The 16,859-nt window shown below is 40.9% G+C and overlaps 1 protein-coding gene across 1 annotated transcript in view; it reads right to left on the bottom strand.

Annotated features, from left to right (window-relative positions):
* AHCYL1 (adenosylhomocysteinase like 1) overlaps positions 1 to 16,859 on the bottom strand; it is a 41,624-nt gene that overhangs the window by 2,586 nt on the left and 22,179 nt on the right. The window contains exons 2-16 of the mRNA XM_045546746.1: positions 12,721 to 12,832; positions 10,000 to 10,143; positions 8,910 to 9,010; positions 8,367 to 8,469; positions 6,477 to 6,571; positions 5,789 to 5,895; positions 4,836 to 4,952; positions 4,513 to 4,576; positions 3,642 to 3,730; positions 3,204 to 3,274; positions 2,737 to 2,831; positions 2,555 to 2,653; positions 2,117 to 2,185; positions 1,602 to 1,680; positions 19 to 139 (exon numbers count right to left, since the gene is read on the bottom strand). Coding sequence (XP_045402702.1) covers positions 19 to 139; positions 1,602 to 1,680; positions 2,117 to 2,185; positions 2,555 to 2,653; positions 2,737 to 2,831; positions 3,204 to 3,274; positions 3,642 to 3,730; positions 4,513 to 4,576; positions 4,836 to 4,952; positions 5,789 to 5,895; positions 6,477 to 6,571; positions 8,367 to 8,469; positions 8,910 to 9,010; positions 10,000 to 10,143; positions 12,721 to 12,832 — 1,466 coding nt within the window. The remainder of the gene's footprint in view (positions 1 to 18; positions 140 to 1,601; positions 1,681 to 2,116; positions 2,186 to 2,554; positions 2,654 to 2,736; positions 2,832 to 3,203; positions 3,275 to 3,641; positions 3,731 to 4,512; positions 4,577 to 4,835; positions 4,953 to 5,788; positions 5,896 to 6,476; positions 6,572 to 8,366; positions 8,470 to 8,909; positions 9,011 to 9,999; positions 10,144 to 12,720; positions 12,833 to 16,859) is intronic.

Below are 16,859 nucleotides of genomic sequence, written 5' to 3'. Positions count from 1 at the left end.
TTGCTTCCCCCAAGTTACCTGTAATAATTGGGTTTGAATGGCCCATTTTTGTTGAGTCCCAGATATTTTGCTTGGTCATCTGTCAGCTCTGTCAGGTGGGCATCAAATGATGGCAGGTGCAAGCTGGCGACGTACTCATCTAGGAAGAGCAAAATGGAAGAGGAGCAGAATCCTTTTCAAATATGCCTCTCAGGGTATAATCTCCCCCTATTTTCATTTGAAGCTTTTTAAGAAAGAGGACAAGGGATGGAATAACTTTGAAGGAATCCACAACTTGAAATATTCGCTTAATAAAAAAAAAAACCCTCAGGCCAGACGCAGTGGCTCACACCTGTAATCCTAGCACTCTGGGAGGCTGAGGCGGGAGGATCGCTCGAGGTCAGGAGTTCGAGACCAGCCTGAGCAAGAGCGAGACCCCATGTCTACTAAAAATAGAAAGAAATTAGCTGGACAACTAAAAATATATAGAAAAAAAAGTTAGCCAGGCATGGTGGTACATGCCTGTAGTCCCAGGTACTCGGGAGGCTGAGGCAGAGGATTGCCTAAGCCCAGGAGTTTGAGGTTGCTATGAGCTAGGCTGACGCCACGGCACTCTAGCCCAGGCAACAGAGCGAGACTGTCTCCAAAAAAAAAAAACCACCCTCAAAGCTGCCTTTAGGGCAGGGTACTTCTCTCAGTACATCCCAAGTGTGTTTGGAAAGCCACTTAGCAGGGTGACAAAAGGGGGTGGAGTTATAGCTCCCTATACTCCTCTGGCAACTTCACCTCAGTGGGCAACATGTCACATACTATTCCCACCTTCCTGCAGCAACTCCTTAACTGGATTAAACTGTAGTCAAGTTATGAATCAAAATGGACACCAGTAAGCTCAAAAGATCCTTGTGTCATTAACATTTATCTAGGATAAGATCCATAAAGACCTCAAATCTTAGAATCATGGTTAGTTGGCACAAATTTGTCAGTTTTCCATAGATAAGCTTCCCTGACTTTTATGATTATGAATTTAAAAAAAAACCAATCTGAGGTAAACTATTGGAGGGGACAAGAAGTTTTTTAGCTTTAAGAGGTCAAGAATTTGGGCTGGCCAAGGAGAGATGGGAGGTGGGTACCACTGTGCAGAAAGGTAAAGGACTACAGATGATATATTATGTCATATGAATACAGCATAGGTTGTCCTGTAGGATGACAGGAGGTTAGGTAGGATGTGATTTGCATATCTACACAGAGAATGGACAATAAATGTATGTGTTTCTGTTTCTCTCATTTTGGTCCAAGGCTATACTCAGTTGTGCTGGGAAATTTACTGAATTTCATAAGCCTGTTTAGAATAAGAGCATCTACTCTAAACCACTGTGCTAAGCACTGTTACTCATTAGCTATAATTCTTACTACAATTCTACAACGTATGTAGTATTATTCTTACTTTACTGATCAAGAAACTGAAGCTCACCGAGATTAAAACTTGTCCAGAGGTCAAATAACCAATAAACACTAAAATAGGAATTAGTACTCTGACTCTAAATCCAGTGCTCTTCATGACAGTCATTTTAGCAAACCATGCAGCTGGGGATGAATATAGGTTTCCACTGTTTTTCACTCACCCATTTTCTTAGGAAGCAAGTATACATCCTGTTTGTATCGTCCTTCAGGTGCATTATAGAGTTCTATCAGTGCCAAAGCCTAAGGTGAGAAAAGAGGGCCAGGAAACACAAAAACAGTTCTTAGGGACATAAAAATAAAACTAGGTTTAACAGGGTTTTGTGTAAGTACTATAGTGATCTACCATAGTGACAGCAACTAGGACTCTCCCTGTAATAAAGGCCAGCACACACCATAAGAGGATTTGTTGGTGTTTTTGTTCAGTTCCTGACAAAAGAACAAACTAAATACAACTAAGCTGGAACACTATATTCTCAACTAAAATAGCCAACACAAAGAGACACAAACACTGACTAGTGACTCTTTTCCATACTTGAGAAAGCCTAAGTCTCAACAATTTATTACATGAAAAAAGAACAGGTTGATAAGAACATAGCACGGCCCACTCACTGGAACTCTGATCTATGCCCAGTTCCACAATTCACAGTGTAGGGCAAGCAGGCATTTTGTCACATACCTGTGTTGTAGCTGTGATGGACAGAACAAAGGTGGGAACCGTGGAGCAGCTCAAATTGAGCAGACGACCCTGGAAAGGCAAGGGAAAACCTTGGGATGAGCTATTATCCCTTTGTCTCAGATTCCAAGTCAAGCCAATGCAGGAAAGGACTCAGTTGGAAGAGGAAGAATTACAGTTGCAAATCAGGACCCTAGGTTTTATACTATTTTCTACAAATCCATCTGAGTCTGGAAGGTTGAATAATCAGTTGTGGTCAGGAAATAGTATGTTATTTAGTAAAAAATAGATTTTTTTTTTGAGGGATTCTGTTTTAAGGATCAGACCATTTGAGAAATATACCTCTATCCAAAGATAGAATCAGGGAAACACAGGCCCAGTATTTTTTCTCTACCACCCTTCCCCGCCACGAGCTGCTCTGCCAGAGTCCTGTGTGTGTACCTCTGCCAGGAGGACAACGCGTTTGCCATCTGGCCAGATGACATGGTCCACCTGAGAACGTACTCGCTCCCACGTCAGCTCCGGAGTGCGGAGGCTGGTCTAAAAGGAAGAAGGCACAGTTGACCGTGGCTATAATGGAAGGTAGAGGAGAAACGCCTTGCAACAAATGAGAGAAGCCTTACCACATCGATTTCTGTGTTGGAGTGGCCCATGTTGCAAACGATACAACTGTTTTTCATGCGGTCCAAGTGCTCTCGCGTCACTACATTCTTATTTCCTAAAAGTAAAAATGAGTGGCTGAGGAAAAAAATGTCAGAAACAAAGGTACTGACCAGCTTTCAGTCAGAACATGGGAGAGAAGAGGTTTGCTGGCATTAAAGAACAAGTATGCATTGTGAGAAAAGAAGTGTGTAACAGCTCCTTAGGCTCAGTTATCTGGTTATAAGACCAAGAAATTTAAAAAAGTCACCAGGGAAAAAGGCTCTTTCCTCTGGAAAACATGTCAAGGTTCTGACAGCTTACTCAAGTTCTGAGACCTTTATACTGAGTGCAGGTCTATCTTACTTTCTGTGAAAGTCAGTCAGTCTACTTTCAAGATTTCACCTCAGAGTTAACACTCCTTCATGCACACCAAAGTGTTGATACTTACCTGTGCAAGTTATTACGACATCAACTTGCCGGATGACTTCGTTTAGCTTTACCACCCTGAACCCATCCATGCTGGAAGAAAAGGAAGGAACATTATGAGTAAAAGCAAGGAGGCAGTGCAGGGGAAGCTGGTCATGAAATGAGACAACCAGACCCCTTCTAAAGTCAGAGCCGGAGCCACCTCGCAGGGATGGAAAGTGATAAGCTGTGCTAAACTATATGCACTGGCCTCTTCAGAGTCCCCAGGACTCTACTCAGGAAGGGAAAATGCCAACAGGCTCTAGGAGAGCCCCAAGGTTAGACTGAGGGGGACAGGGCAATTCTAAACTTCTCCTCTTCTGGGAGATTTCTGCAAAACTGATTAATATAATAAATCAAGAACTCTCAGAAACATAAAGTACCTGAAGTGAATCTAATAGTATTATCACACTGTTCTTACCAGGCCTGCAGAGCACAGATAGGGTCAATTTCTGTGATGTAGACAATTGCTCCAAGGGCCTTGAGAGCAGCACAGCAGCCCTTTCCTACCTGCAGTACATAAGAAAGGTCAGGTTGTCAGGTTCATTAAGGCATGGATACTGGGGAGAGCAGGTTCTCTGGGAGACAGGAATTAACCTGCATGAAATCACCAACCACCTAGTGAGCACCTGCAGGGATGCTCTGACCACGAGCAGAGCAGGAACAGTCCCAGACTATGTTGTGAAACTCAGAGAGGTAATTTACTCGACATGTCATAGCAAGGGCTGGGACTTTGGATAAAAATGTTATCATTAGGGAAACAAGACCTGGCAAGAGCAACTTGCTCTCAGTAACCTCTAATTTCTTATTCCAGAAAAACCCATTAACTCTCACTTGAGATGCATCTACTCAAGGACAGCCTATCAGCTGAGAAACTTCTGTGGGTCATTGTTGAAGACAATAAAATCTCCTGTAACCTACTCTAGTGTAGAGATACTCAATTTTATGCCACTTCGGATTCTACCCTTCAGTCTACTGCAAGTCACCTATGGGGTTAAAATGCTACAAATTCACTTGAAATAAGTCTCATTAAAGATTATTATAATCAGGGGTAAATGATGCTGACATCCCATTCCATAAGACAAACTAGTAAAACTTGAAAACTCAATTCATTCTGCATGTCTCTATTCATAAATCTGCATAAAGAACTTTTGCTATTGCTTTGAGATACATTATCTAAAAAAATTTTAAACCCTGCATGAGTGACTCTAGACTGACAGCACAAGCCTCCTTCACACAATATTTCTAATAAGTCTATGAAAAGAAAGAGACACTCAGGCCCAGCTATTTACCTCACCATAGCCACACACCACCACTTGTTTCCCACCAAACATCACATCTGTGGTCCTCTTCAGGCTGTGGAAACAGACAAGGGCTGAACTCAAACATTATTAGCTCAAACTCAGTCCCTCTGCACAAAGTTAAAAGTGTGGGGCAATGCCCATGAGAACTTCGATTGGAAGTTGGCTGAGCTCAATGTGAAGAGACCCCTCTAACAAAGTTTTAAAGTCAAAGGAAGACCAGGGGACAAGACTGGAGTGATATCAGACTAACACTGCAACCCAACCCAAATCTACCCCCCTTTAAGTTTGAATATATATACATTTCAACCTACCCATCCAAAATGGATTCTCGGCAGCAGTACAAGTTATCAAACTTCTGTTTGGTAACAGAATCATTGACGTTCATGGCAGGAACACAGAGCTTCCCAGCTTTGGAGAGCTGATATAGCCTAAAGGGAGAAGAGGCCACAAAAACAAAAAACAAGTTAGCTGGTAAAACATAATATACGGCAAAATCTGCCTAATTCCCAAGTTCCATGCTGTCCTCCCCAGTCTTATTTATTGCCCAAGGATATTAGTGAACATGATTATTTCCTTGTCATTCCTCCTCACGTCTTTTCATTTTTTTCTCCCCCCACCTTTTTTTGGGAAGGAAAAAAAAAAAACCTTTTAATTGAAGAAATTTACTTCTCTTCCATAGAGGGGATGTTATTTTCTTAGACCAGCATTTCTCAATCTTTAAAAACCCATGCCTACTTCTGATAAACAAAGATTATTAATGATTCTGATACGGTTCCCTGTGTGTGTGTGTGTGTGTGTGTGTAGTAAGCAACCATGTGCAATGTGCCCCCAATCGAGCAACACTCTTTCAGGTATCTTTTAGGTATGACAACAAGCCAAGAATATTTTGCCCAGTTTTACTTTTGTAGTGTGTATAATGTGTAGTTTTACAATAAGATTGTTTTCATATTTCATATATAAAATTATAATACAATATTGAATACAGTTTTTCAAGATACACTCACTCCCTACCCCTCATACCCAAACACTAGTTGAAAAACATTCAGTGGAATAAATGGGAGAGAAAAATGCATGAACTAAAACCTGAAATAATTTCCTTCTAGGGTCAACTTGATTTTCAAAAGCAAAAATGCAAAAGTTTTATTTAATGAAGATACTCCCATTTAGTTACTACAAGTCTGAAACATAGCCCTAAAGCCTAACAGAGACCAGAAGAATTTGCTGAGGCAAGGACACAAGGGGCAGCTACTCCAGAATCTGTTACCTGTGAACACCAGTCACGCTCTCTTCCACAATGCCTCGGATCTTCTTAAACACGTTTGGATACTTCTTATAAACCCAGTGGGTTAAGTCTCCCCCATCATCCAGGATCTACAGAACAGCCAGAAGACTTCTATGGGCATTCAGGCTGCTAGAGCTGGGGGGAACTTTGAACCCACTTTCTGCACTAGTAAGAGAGCCCTATATATTTTGGAAGAGCACTCCTTGGAGCTCCTGAGAGCAGGCTTAGACAGTGGAAATACAGTCAAGTTTGTTGGTGTAAAATGGTTAAAAGGATTCCTACGTTTGTTCTAGACTACAGTGAAGAGTATTAGGCTAATCACAGACTCATTTTCAGTTTAGAGTCTTGAAATATATAGCGCCTTTGAATGCAAAAGGAGAGCTGGGGCAAGAAGGAAAGAAACCAGAATCCTATTCCAACGAGGTACCACATCATTTCCTTCTCCTTTGTTCTGCTGTGTTTGAGCCACATGTGTTTGGCTAGTCTTACTCTTCCCCCACCTTTCCATTCAGTACTCAGACTCATTCTGAATAGGTATCAAGCTAAACACGTTAGCAACAAAGTCAGTGCATGAGACCAAACATCCAAAACATATTTAGGGAACCATGCTTTGAGGGAAAAAAAGGAAATAAATCTATTATCAAAGTGTAGGATGTATATGCATTATTACCATGTTGGCCTGCCACCCATCCATGTTCACACAGCGGTCGATGCACCACCAGAAGTCATCTTCTGACTCGCCCTTCCAAGCAAACACTGCAACTCCTACAGAGACAGAAATAAGTCAACTGATTATTCCTTTGAGGAATGTACTATACTGGTATCACTTTCTGAGACTCATATGAAGAGAAAAAGGCAAAAGAAACTATCCCAGAAAATAAAAAACTTAAGAAACATCAAAATACACTTATATAGCTCATATAGTACTTTAAAAAATTACTTTGGTAAAGAAATTAAGGAATTTTTGTTTTTTAAGTAATTTGGGGCCATGGTGGCTCATGCCTGTAATCCTAGCACTTTGGGGGGGCCAACGTGGGAGGATTACTGGAAGCTAGGAGTTTCAGACCAGCCTTAGCAACATAGCAAGACCTGTCTCTACCAAAAAAAAAAAAAAAAAGTCAGGTGTGCTGGCACACACTGGTAGTCCCAGTACTCAGGAGGCTGAGGCAGGAGGATTGCTTGAGCCCAGAAGTTTGAGGTTGCAGTGAGCTATGATGACACCACTGCACTCTAGCCTGAGCAACAAAGCAAGACCCCGTCTCCAAAAAAAAGTACTTTGAAGGCTTACAGTGTTATTCTCTGTGGGCCACTTTTATACTTAGAATTCTGTCCTAAGGAGATGAAATGAAATGGGAATCAACATAACATTGTTCACTGGAACATTATTTATATATGTAAATATCTTGAAACAACCTAAATGTTCAACATTAGGAAAACAGTGAAGTAAAATCACATAGCTACATGAATAAGTATTAAAAATGATGCTGTCAAAGTTTTCAGTGACATAGAAAACTACTTCTGAAAATGTTACATTTAGATTATGAAACCGTACACATATTAAGAGTTATTTCATCACTGTAAAGCAGATATAAAAAAGGGAAAAATTTATCAAACACTATCTCTGTATATTGGGATTGTGGATTTTTGCAGGAACTTTCTAAATTTTTTGCAATAAACACTTATCAAAAAAGAATAAACAAACAAAAAAACCTCCAAAGTACTATAAAGTTGCTTTTTGAGAATCCTGGGAAGATGGGAGGTCCTCAAACAAACTTCATGGTGATTTTTTTCCTGAACATATTAACAATGAAAATTACGTTTAGGCCAGGCACAAAGGCTCACGCCTGTAAGCCTAGCACCCCCAGGGTGAGAGGATCACTTGAACTTAGGAGTTTGAGGCCAGCCTGAGCAAGAGCGAGGCCCCATCTCTACTAAACATAGAAAAATTAGCCAGGCGTGGTGGCGCATGCCTGTAGACCCAGCTACTTGGGAGGCTGAGGCAGGAGGATAACTTGAGCCCGGAGTTTGAGGTTTCAGTGAGCTATGCTGATGCCACAGCACTCTACCCAGGACTAAAGAGCAAGACTCTGTCTGAAAAAAACCCCACAAATCATGTTTAGTAAAACTTACCAGTAGCCCATATACTTTCAATGCCATATTGAATACCAGAATAATAAATTATTTAAGGGACCATCAATATAAAAGGCTTACTTATATTCTCTCTCAAAATGGATGAGGCTTTTGGTGAAAGGAGGCCAGCTGAGCTCACACTTACATAGCTCATATAGTTTAATATTCTTATTTGTTTATTTAACATTAGAATTGGGCATCTCCCCATACATTAGATTATTTTCAAAGATCATTTTTAATGACTACATAATATTCGACCATGGTTGTAGACCTTAATTTTATCATCCATTTTCTTCTTGTTGATGCTCTTACTATCCCTAAAAGTTTACAGCCCCTAGACATATATGACATTGTAAACACAAGTTTGATACATAAAAAATATGTTAGGCAATTATTTTCGGGTAAAGTCGGTGAAAAACACAGAACTTACCAGCCTCAGCCAGTGCTGCAGCCACTTCGTTCTGAGTTGAGTAGATGTTGCAAGCAGACCATCGGCACTGAGCCCCCAGGGCGCAGAGTGTCTCAATCAACACCTGTGTGGATGTGTAGGAAGACAGGGTGAGGAAGAGGAGGGCCACCCAGAAGTGGGGAGCAAACCTCAGTAAGAAAACAATACCCATCAACTCTGCAGCGACAAGTGCTACGCTGGGAAGTTACAAAAGGGTACATTCTAGTAAGGTGGCATACTGGTATTTACACCCAAAAGATAGGTACCTAAAAGTCTTAATAATATTTTAGTAACAATTATATTTTTGTGCATCTAGATCTTCCTAGGTCAGGTTTGCTTCAAGTGGGTTTACTCATACAAACAAAAGTAGAAAACCCCATTATTGTATAATGGGGAGATCCCCCCTAAAGTCAGCATTTGGAGGTTGGCTAGGTAGAGAAAGAAAAGTGAAAAACCACCACCAAAACACCCTACTTCATTTTTCCCCTTATCAGAAGTCCCTCTCTTTTCTTACAACAAACTCACCGCTGTCTGGGCCGTGATGTGTGTACAGCCCACTATTTTAGCACCAGCCAAGGGCTTCTCCCCTTGAGCACGTTTCCTGAGTGAAATCAGAGCAGACATGTCTGTGAAAGAACAGAGGATTTGAGCTAGGTCTGCACTAGCAACATCATCAGTTCCTGCCCCAGTAGCATCTAGGGCCAGTCTGGATCTGTTGAGATACGGTGAGATGAGGCAAAGAAACTATAAGCATATTTCCACGATGACCTGGCTGCTTCAACAGCAGTGTAACAGTACAGAGTTGTCATACAACCACCTGGAACTTCAGCTTTATATGCAGAGGACTAAATGAGAATGAAGTAAATTCTCAGAACTGATCAAAGTGGAGGGTGAATCTCACCATTCAGTTAGGAGGAGAGGGAAGTAGTTATGGCATTGGCTAAGGATCTCATATAATCATCAGACCAGGAAGAAAGACTTTACCCTCGGCAGAACCCACTAGCTTCTGTTTTCTCCGCTGTCTTACCCTATCCTGTCAGTCTGTTTGGTTTTTCTACTCTCCGTATAAAACATGCCTTCAACTGAAAACAGCAGAAGAGTAAAGATGACCTTGTTGGGAGTGGGGTCAGGTAGAGAAACGAAGATTAAACTGATTGTCAGTCACTTTTACTCTGCTCCAGCAGAGGGTGCTCAGGACCAAACAAGATCCTAGGTCACCACATCCTTAGCTTAAAACCCTCCCACATCAGCTGCTGCTGGGAAATCTGGGTCTCCGTGATTGGCAGCTAAAGTAAGATCCCACAGAACTAACCACCTCGTAGGACCTGCTGACTCTGCAGTGTAGAACTTTGAATATGGTATTGGGGGGCGGGGGGGAAGGAAAACAGAAACTGTTCTGTGTGTAATCACCACATGCTGAGAAGAAGAAAAAGGGAAAACCTAAGAACAAGAATCCTGAAGCTCAAGCTCCATACAGAGAGAAGTGTTAATCCAAAATCCCGAATAGTGTCTTTCCCAGGATACTTTCCAGTTAGCTTTCAGGCCTTAAGTTGTTGTGGATCCTGATGACCAACAAGAGGGCTGATTCTGGTTCCTTACCCATCCCTTTCTTTACCTTGCTCCGCAATCTCAATCTCTCGGCGTCCAAATTCTGCCTGCTTGATGTTCTTCACACAGAAATTGCTGCTGCCTTTGGAGTTGGTTTGCTGCTTCTCTCGGGGGGAAACCTCATCATCAGAGCTATCTGTGTAGGATGCAGCTGGAGCCAGGAAGAAAACGAGGATAGAAAAACCTCAATGGCCCCAACTCCACAAAGTACAGTCCCCAAGGGACTCCAATTTAAGTTAAGTGAACACTCTTAATTGGAGCTACCGTTTTTGTCACTGTCAGTTCTACTCCTCTAGGGTCTAATGGATGGTATGAATGAAACTGTTGTGGGTCTTTCAGTGTTGCAGCTCGTTTGCCCACCCCAACAATACCATTAGTGCCATTAATCCCTGTGATAAGGGGCCACAGATCCTTATCCTGCACCAACTAGAGTGATCCCAGATAACAGAGGCACTTGGTCCCAATCTGGATTGGAACCAGACCTGACAACCATGGAAGAGTAATTTAGGGCAGAGAGGGAATGCTATTTCTACATACCACTGGTTCTCAAATTCAAGCATCTAAAGCACCTATCAGAATCTCATGGACGGTTTGTTAAAACAGACAGCTAGACCCCATGGACAAAGTTTTCCACTTGGTAGGCCTCAGGTGGTGCCCAAGAATTCGTACTTCTAACAAGTTCCCAGGTGTTGCTGGTCAGAGGACCACACTTTGAGAACCACTGACACAGATTAAGGGGTAAGATAGTCTAACAAGGGATTATACAGTAGGTTGTGCTCAAGGGAATACAGAGCAGGAAAGAAATGACACAAAAAGCAAGCAGTTCTAGTTCTATTGCCAGTCTTGGGGAAGTCTGATCAACTTTGAAAAGCAGCTTTAGGCCAGGTGTGGTGGCTCACACCTGTGATCCCAGCACGTGGAAGGCTTGAGGCCAGGAATTTGAGATCAGCCTGGGCAACATAGTAAGAACCCTGGCTCTACAAAAAACTGAAAAATTAGCCAGGCACTGGTGGCACTCGCACCTGTAATCCTACCTATTCGAGAGGCTGAGCCAGGAGGATCACTTGAGCCTGGGAGTTGGAGACTGCAGTGAGCTGTGATCATGCCACTGCACTCTAGCCTGGGTGACAAAGCGACACCTTGGCTCAACAAAACAAAAAACCAAAAACACACAAAAAAACCCTAGCTTCACATAAAAGCTAAAAAATATCCTTCTGATATGCAAGAGGATATATAACAATCATCACTCGTTAACTCTCAAATCACATTTCTCTCTGAATTTTTCTCATTACTGTTTCCGCCAGTGTACCAGGTCTCTCTCACTGACTTCTATATATAGGACCTCCTTCTGTCCAGCTAACACAAGTACTACTAAAGGTTATGTTCCCCACTATGACAATTTAACTCTATCACTAAGCTTTTTTAAAGGTTCTAATAGGTTTCTGTAACATAGCCATCATGATCTTTGAAGACGTCTTTAAAGCCTTTTTTACTCACTCTTTTTCTCTTTTAACTCAATTTTTCAACACTAATTTTTCTTCTTTCTTAGTTATAATTAGTCTGCTTCTCACCCACAACCTTTTTTATCTGTCATTTCAAGAAATCTTTTCATTTATGATATCCATTATATTTGGTGGTGTTTCTTGCACACTTATGCCCACAGTGAGCCCATATATTTCTTTATTTCAGTAGTTAACCCTATATATCACCATTTGTTCTTATCTTCCTCTCCTGTCTATATTGGGTTATCAGTGGCACAAGGCAGAGATAAGTTCCTTTTAAATTGTTTTTTTACATTCCTTATACCTCAAGCCCAGTCCTTAACATTACTAATGTAATGCAAATGATATTCTGGTAAAGGACAATGAACGGCTTTTGGTACAAATCTCTTTGCTGACATTAATAGCAGTCTGTGATCTTGGGTATGCCTTTTAATCTATTAACAATGATCCTTCAGTTAAACAATGAGAGAGTTGTATTAGATGCCCCTAATGTTTTCTCCAGTATTTAATTCCTAAGCTTTATATCCTTTTCCACGCTAATTTTCTAATACCCTCTCTATAGATGGGAAGAGCATAATTCAAATTATGGGATAAGATGGGGGGGAGAACTAAAAAGAAACAGAGTTGGAGTCACATAAGAGTAGTTTGAATCTTTCCCATTCCATCGGTTAATAGGCGAGGATATTTCAACATAAAGAATAACCTAGCAAATAAAAGGAGCCAAAATACTAATTTTTATTGTTATAATTTAAGCAGCTTTGCACATAGGGAAAAAAAGATAGGTAGCCGGGTATACATATATATTTTTTAGTCTTTCTAGTAAGTCAACAGGGTATTTTTTACACAAATAAATTGTGCTTCAAAGTACACTTCTTTTTCAAGGTCAGTTCTGTCAGCCAAAACAGCATTGATTTTCTCTCTCTGAAACATGGGCGGATAAATGTGGGAATGTGGGAATGGGAACTGGCCCAGTACTACCAACTGGACACTGGCCACAGACCACACACAGAGATGGTCACGGGAAGAAAGTCTTGAGATGACAAAAGCTTCCCCACCTCCAGGCCTGGCTGGGAACATTCCCATTGCCCAGCCACTAATAAACAGCTTTCAGCATAAAGATGGACAGTCTCAACATGAGGTATTGTCAGAGTCTAGACAAGTGAAGAGCACTAAGTAGTACACAGGGAAGAGGGATTAGAGAGGACATGAAGTTCACTGACACCTACCTGAACTGTAGCTGTCAGTGGAGGACTGTGAGATGGAGCGAGACAAAGATCTTCGGCCAGTCTTGGTGGGGAATTTGGTGAACTCCTGCATGTCATCAGCAAATTGGATTTGCTATAAAAGGATGACAAAAAGTTAAAAACTCACAAGGGAATTCCATGAAATGTTCCATATTTTCAGGCCATATACTGTTATCCCTAAAAGCCAATGTTATCACATGACTCCAACTATGCCCCCAACTCTCCCACCAGAAATGAGGGAAAGTGGAGGCTACTCTCTGAGTTCTCTCAAAATGCCAATTATTGTCTCTTCCCAATTGTTTCAGCAGGATTTGGGGGAGGGGTGAGGTTAAGACCCAACTTCTTTTAGCATTTGTCCGATTTTACAAATCTCTCTCACATTCCACAAAGTTTTCTTTCCTCTTATAACCCTAACACCTTAAATTCTTTACCCTTCCTCCCAACTCTTTCAAAAAACAGAATCTTGTGCTTCTGGGTTTTTTGGTTTTTATTTTCAGAATATTCTCTTATAGCACATTCTTATTCTAAAGTTAGCAATGGTCTTGCTTTCTGAAAGAATTATGAAGGGAGGCCTAGATATCATGATGGACATTAGTCTGCCAATACTGAGAGCCCAACCACAATCTATGCTTCACAAAGCCAATGTACGACTTCTATACCCAGCAAAAATTTAAAATACCAGAATACAATGATAAAGAGAAATTGAAAAATCCACATACACCATAGTAAATCCTAACTAATTAGGACAAATTTGAAGGAAGGAGAAAATAATGACTTGGTAACTCTGTATTAAAAACTTCCTTAAATGAAATAAACCAGAACTAGATAATTGTTAGAAGGATACTTGGAAAACTAGCTTTAAGAAAGAGGAAATAGCTTGCAATTAGCATTACTTATAGACAAATTAATGAATATTTCTAAAGTGTATAAAAACACTTTTATTACATGATTTAAACCTTCCTCCTGAACTCTCGTTTAAACTCTGATAAATACTTTCTTCAAAATATAAAGTAAATTTCACTTTCCTGAAATAAGCAAGATGGTTTGAGAATCTGAACTGAGATTCTCCTCACAATCTAAATCTCAAAAGGTTCCCAAGGAGAATCCATTAAGTGAAGTCTTTAGCAAGTATCTCTGGAAATGTAAACTATTACCAATTAAAATCTCTCCATAATACTAGCAACATGGTATAGCCACTTTCAAGCCAGGAACACTAAACTACCCGTTAGCTACAGCTGCAAAACCTACCCCTGCTCTTTCACATGTACCCTTCAGCTAGGGGAGCACTAGCTTGCAGTATGAGAACAGGCTTAATAAGTGTGCAGCCTAGGCACAAGCAGCTAACATAAACAAATTGAAAACTGAATTAGTAGGACTCCACAGGTAATGAAGCAGTAATCAGGGGAACAAAGGTTTGTATTTTCAACTTTCTATCTAGCATGGTTCACACCAAGAACGAAAGCAGAGAACAGCCATGCAGCAACAGCCATCGATACTACTACTAGTGCAGGCCTGAGAGAAAAAACCTGGATGTACTTCTAATTAAAACTCATCCTGGTTCAACATCCAACGGGCAAGTTTTTCTTCTTCAGGGGCAGAGTCTACAGACTATTTTATTAAGTCTAAGAACAGCTCCTAGAGGCATGGAAGGGTAAGAGCTACATATCCTGGCATCTAGCCCAGGGTCCTATACACGGAAGAAGGCATTCAATCAGTATCTGTAGAATGAGTGAAACTTTCAAAGTCCTTTCTTGTGTAAGATCAAGTCAATAAAGTTTCAAAGATAAGTAAAATAATAAAGACTCAAGCTAAACCACACATACTGTATAAAAACTTGATTAACAAATAAGCATCTTTGTACATACATCTAAAGCAACTTTTTTTAGTTTTAGTGCTAAAACTTTAATTTTAAATAGCTCAATCAATCAAAAGAACAACTGTCTTTAAAAAAAAAAAAATAGTCACTGAGGTGGCCACAGGTCAGCATTTGCCCTTCCACCCTTCTAGATAAGATTTCCCACTGCATGTTCACATGACTTCTTCAGTCAGCAAAGCTAGTTTTACTGAAGAGATTAATCCAGGACCAAGGCAATGACTTCAAACCCCATATGCTGTTATTTTGGTGGTGGAAAAAACACACAGTTAAGAGACCATCAATGCCTTTTTTTTTTTTTTTTGGAGACAGAGTCTTGCTCTGTTGGCCCAGGTAGAATGCAGTGGCATCATCATAGCTCTCTGCAACCTCAAACTCCTGGGCTCAGGTGATCCTCCCGCCTCAGCCTCCCAAGTAGCTGGGACTACAGGTGTGTGCCATGAAAACCAGCTAATTTTTCTATGTTTAGTAGAGATGGGGTCTTGCTCTTGCTCAGACTGGTCTCGAACTCCTGAGCTCAAGCAATCCTCCCGCCTCAGCCTCCAGAGTGCTAGGATTACAGGCGTGAGCCACCATCTTGGCCCTATCAATGCCTTTTAACACTCTCCAGAGGCAGCCCTTCCTCCCCTAGGTTCCCTGCTGCTGGCATGGGCAGCCAATTCAAAAGCTGCCTTCCTCTCACGGCTGTTATGATTCCTTCCCCTGTTCATCTTTTTTTTTTTCAAAAGGCTCTGGGCATGTTCCCAGATACCACCTACATGGAGAGTTAGGGTGGGGGAGGGAACTGCAATAACATTTGCAGTTTTTTAGATAAAAAATAGAGAGGTGGCTGTGACAAAACAGAATGTGTTTCTTCAGCAACCTAAGAACTGAATTAATAGTCATAATCTCCTCTTGTATTAATAAAGTACATCAGTAGCCTAAAGCTTAGCAAAATCTTTCCCATCTGAAAATAATAGACTGTGTTGCAAGCAGCTTACTAATCAGTGCAGAGCCCCTACCACCCCATCTCTCAAATAATGAGCGTGGTCCATATTTGAAGTGGGCAGAATGTTAAGTCATAACATGGATGGGTGGTTGGCTATTTTTGCGGCTCTTTGATATTCTCCCTGCTTATAAGGTGGCCCAGAAATACAAAGATGTGTGCTAACCTGGTCTTCTCTTCCACCCCAAACTACATGCTAAAGAGAACCTCTACCACAACTGCTACTGTGGCATGCTCCTGCTCTGGCAGTTTCCTCCAGGCCTGCTAGCTCTACTGGTTGTCTTCACAGACAGTAGCTGATCCCCTTGGTGAAGTACCTCTTGGAGTGTTGTTCACTTTTACATTGTAAATAAAGACACTGCTGCCAAAAGTAACTTTCACGTCACATCACAAGTTTTCTCTCCAGTGAAACCAAATCTCAATAACAGCCTTCTGATTGGGTTGAACTCACTGCATTTAAGCCAAATATGGTAGTTTGGGTAAAAAGAAAATCAAAAAATGACTGCAAGGTTGCTCTGTTTATATTAATTCCTCTCATCATGATTTCTTCCAATCATCATGTATGAATCGGTATGCTTTCATGTTTCTTCAAATCTAGATCTACAAGGAATACTAAGACTAAATATAATATAGGATTGGGAAGAGGAGGCGGGGGGAAGGAAATAAGATGGCTAAAGTCCAAAAAGTATCTTAAAGTAAAAGAGTCTTATGTTAAAGAACTATTTTGTGCTTGAGTACTCACCATCCATAAACAGCTTTATCCACAACTCAACAAGCAAAACAGTCTTCCATTCTTGAACTAATAGCACATCTGAGAAAGGCTAGAAGGTCAGATTGACCCATTCTTCAAATAGCACACCCAAATACAGAAGTCTACTTGCTGTGTCTTAAAAACCCAATTAATTACCAGGCCAGGCGAATGTGCTATTTTAAAGGAACTTTTCAAATAGCTTAGCAGGTACAATGGTTGACTTTCTTCCATGTGATGTAAGAATGGCAAAGAAAAGCTCTGCTGAACAAAATAACTTGGGGTACAGCATATCCACCATCTAGTGGTAAGTCTGGTGACAGAGTAAGCTGAAAGAACTGTTGTACATAACTTACCAAGAAACAGGGATCACAGGAAATTCAAAAAAGTTATAGGACTCAAGAGAAGAAAAATTATCATATGCTACTAATTTACTTGATCCTAATTGATATTTTTTACCTTTAGAGGCTGAGCTGACTTCCACAAACACATGTTCTATGTACTCAGATGTTAAA

The sequence above is a fragment of the Lemur catta genome, chromosome 3, assembly GCF_020740605.2.
Source record: "Lemur catta isolate mLemCat1 chromosome 3, mLemCat1.pri, whole genome shotgun sequence".
Lineage (NCBI taxonomy): Eukaryota > Metazoa > Chordata > Mammalia > Primates > Lemuridae > Lemur > Lemur catta.
This window is presented reverse-complemented; position numbering and strand designations above follow the sequence as displayed.